Genomic DNA, 2500 nt, shown 5'->3' on the forward strand with positions numbered 1-2500 from the left:
CTAGAGACAATTATTTTATACATACGCACACACGCAAACACGAGCGCACACACACACACACACACACACACACACACACACACACACACACACACACACACACACACACACACACACACACATATATACATATGTGTGTGTGAAGAAATGGCATTTCTCTGATTAATATCGGCTACGAACATTTCCCAGAAAACAGCTGTCCATGACACTACACGTTGAAATGCTGCTTCATAACTTCATACCCATCTTACTATATCGAGTTAATGCTTCCATACTGGTAATCTAACAGGAAATTTACAATTTACAAAATACATTAACCTTACTACAAACGCATGCACACACACACACACACACACACACACACGAGTGTGTGTGTGTGACACCAGTGACTACGAATCTGGTATAAGGCCACAGTAATCTTTTTTTTCTTGAATAGCGGACCCGCCGATATCTATTTCCTGGAAAATGAAAAAAAGTGAAAATCTCGAATCTTTTTTCTTCTAATTCCCCGCCGATATTAAATAAATACAAATCAATTTGTCTATGATTCACTGTGTATGGTATCGTTTCTCCCGCCCTCAAAACAAAAATATAATATATTTGGCGGAAATACATTACTCTCATGTGTCATGCCATGCCTATTGACTATCGTGAATATTTTTTATTTTGATTTCCAAAACAATAAATTCTGGGTGAAAGAATTCTTTGTCTGTTTTCATTCAACTCCTCGAAGACTTGTAGTAAGAGAGAACTGTACTTCCTCCGGGTGGAGCTGGAACTGATACATCCCTTTACCTCTGATCTTTGGAAGGTCGGAGGTACACTTGTCTTATTTTGGACCTGTGGATTTTTTTTCCTCCGACATTTCATCACCAGACTTGCCCGCTACTCAAGAAAAAAAAATGCTGTGGCCTGAAACTATAAGAAAAAACGAAAAGACTCCCTTCTTTTCCCTGATTTACCTTCGATATTTTCCTCAACTTGGTTCAAACAGGTGGATGATTGCCGCCGCTACCTGTCTCCTTTCAGTCTCAGTGAAGAACTGCCAATAACCTCATTTTCACTTATTTTCCTACTAATTATTTAGTGCTTTCTCAACACTGTATAAATCCCCTTGACTTTATTTTCGTGTATTGTTTTAAAGAAATCTAATGAAAATCAAAAGTGAGACCCGTAGTGTTAAAATAATTAGTCTAGGAAAACAGCCTTGAGTTTTTTTCTATCGTTATCTACCCACGTCGACCAAAGAAATTCGAGCTTGAAAGAAAATTAGGTAATACATGATAGACCCGATCTTTAATAGATTTTCAGTAATCCGACATTCGAAATTATAATTCATCTAATTACTTAATGCATATAGATCATAAATAGTTATTTAATTATTTCTAATTTGATAAACTACGTAAGATAACGATCAAACTTAATAACTAGATATTGTCATCTCCAAGATAAGATATAAAAATAGAGCTAAGACATCAAGCCAATTCATTCAGTCCTCCAAGGATCCATGACCATTCCTTTCCGTAGGTAAAGCTTACTCTTCAAAAGTTTTCCTCAGGGGTGATGTGGTTCAACCATTTTCTTGAAAGCTTTTCGTAAACAAACCAAAGCTGGCCGCCAATTTTCCTATTTACGGACAGAAAAATACAATCTTTGCTCACTTTCCCACAGCCTATGTATGTTTTGGTTCGTCACGTACCTTATTCTTCGCTGCATTTATGAAATTCTAGGGAGATTGACTTTCATATACAGTTACAAACACTAAATAGAGAGTGAAACTATTTGTTGACTTCATAGAAAACGTCATTAGTCGGATTCAAAGAAAACGGAGGAAATTCTGGGGAAACTAGGTCGAGATAACAAAATTAATTTGTATAGTCATTTTTTTTATAATGATAAAGCATTATCATACAGTCAGTTCAGTTACTACTTCGTTTAGAATATTCTGATATTGATTTCTAAACTAAATTTTAAGTTATAATACCGCATAATTAGAAGAGATGAAAAATACTGCCATCATAAATATACATATATAACAAATTCTCACATTAATGATATTTAACACCGAATAAGAAATATATTTTTGATTTTTGAGTTTCCGAAATAGAAAGAGACAATTATGTTGTGTGAAATAGCATCAAGTCAATATGCATATTCGCATTTACACTCCCACAGGAAGGTCTTTCCCGTACATAACTATTTTACAACGCAGGAAACACAAATTTTACATTAAGGTTAAGTATATACATCTAACGTTTAGCAAAAAAAATAACGCAAACAAGAAAGGTTAAATGGTTATTAACCAAAATCAAAGAGCAATATGATGAATGATAATATTAATGATAAACATTACACACTTGCAAGTTATTTGCGTTATCCCTCAAGAAATTAACAGAAAATGAGAGGCCTAGAAAACGTTCGTTTTTTTATTATTATTGACTGACGTTCCACACAAAGAAAACATTGCACAACGTTTTACATTCTGCAGAACGTTGCGCCA

The 2500-nt window shown here is 34.6% G+C and overlaps 2 protein-coding genes across 4 annotated transcripts in view; one reads left to right on the forward strand and one right to left on the reverse strand.

Moving 5' to 3' along the window:
• The window catches only part of LOC113808370 (protein Fer3-like), a 28607-nt gene extending 28257 nt beyond the window's left edge, over positions 1–350 (forward strand). For both annotated transcript variants that reach the window (XM_070142282.1, XM_070142283.1), the window contains exon 4: positions 1–350. This exon is cut by the window's left edge and continues 2123 nt beyond it. The gene's annotated coding sequence lies outside the window, so the exon portion shown is untranslated.
• Positions 1–1802, reverse strand: part of LOC113808424 (transmembrane ascorbate-dependent reductase CYB561) — a 127570-nt gene extending 125768 nt beyond the window's left edge. Inside the window, exon 1 of one of the 2 annotated variants that reach the window (XM_070142268.1) lies at positions 1700–1802. Coding sequence is in view for 1 of the 2 variants with exons in the window: in XM_070142274.1 (XP_069998375.1) it covers positions 1700–1716 (17 nt within the window). In the remaining variant the exon portion in view is untranslated. The remainder of the gene's footprint in view (positions 1–1699) is intronic. The other variant, XM_070142274.1, reaches the window with a different exon arrangement.
• Positions 1803–2500: the final 698 nt, after the last annotated feature.

The sequence above is a fragment of the Penaeus vannamei genome, chromosome 29, assembly GCF_042767895.1.
Source record: "Penaeus vannamei isolate JL-2024 chromosome 29, ASM4276789v1, whole genome shotgun sequence".
Classification (NCBI taxonomy): domain Eukaryota; kingdom Metazoa; phylum Arthropoda; class Malacostraca; order Decapoda; family Penaeidae; genus Penaeus; species Penaeus vannamei.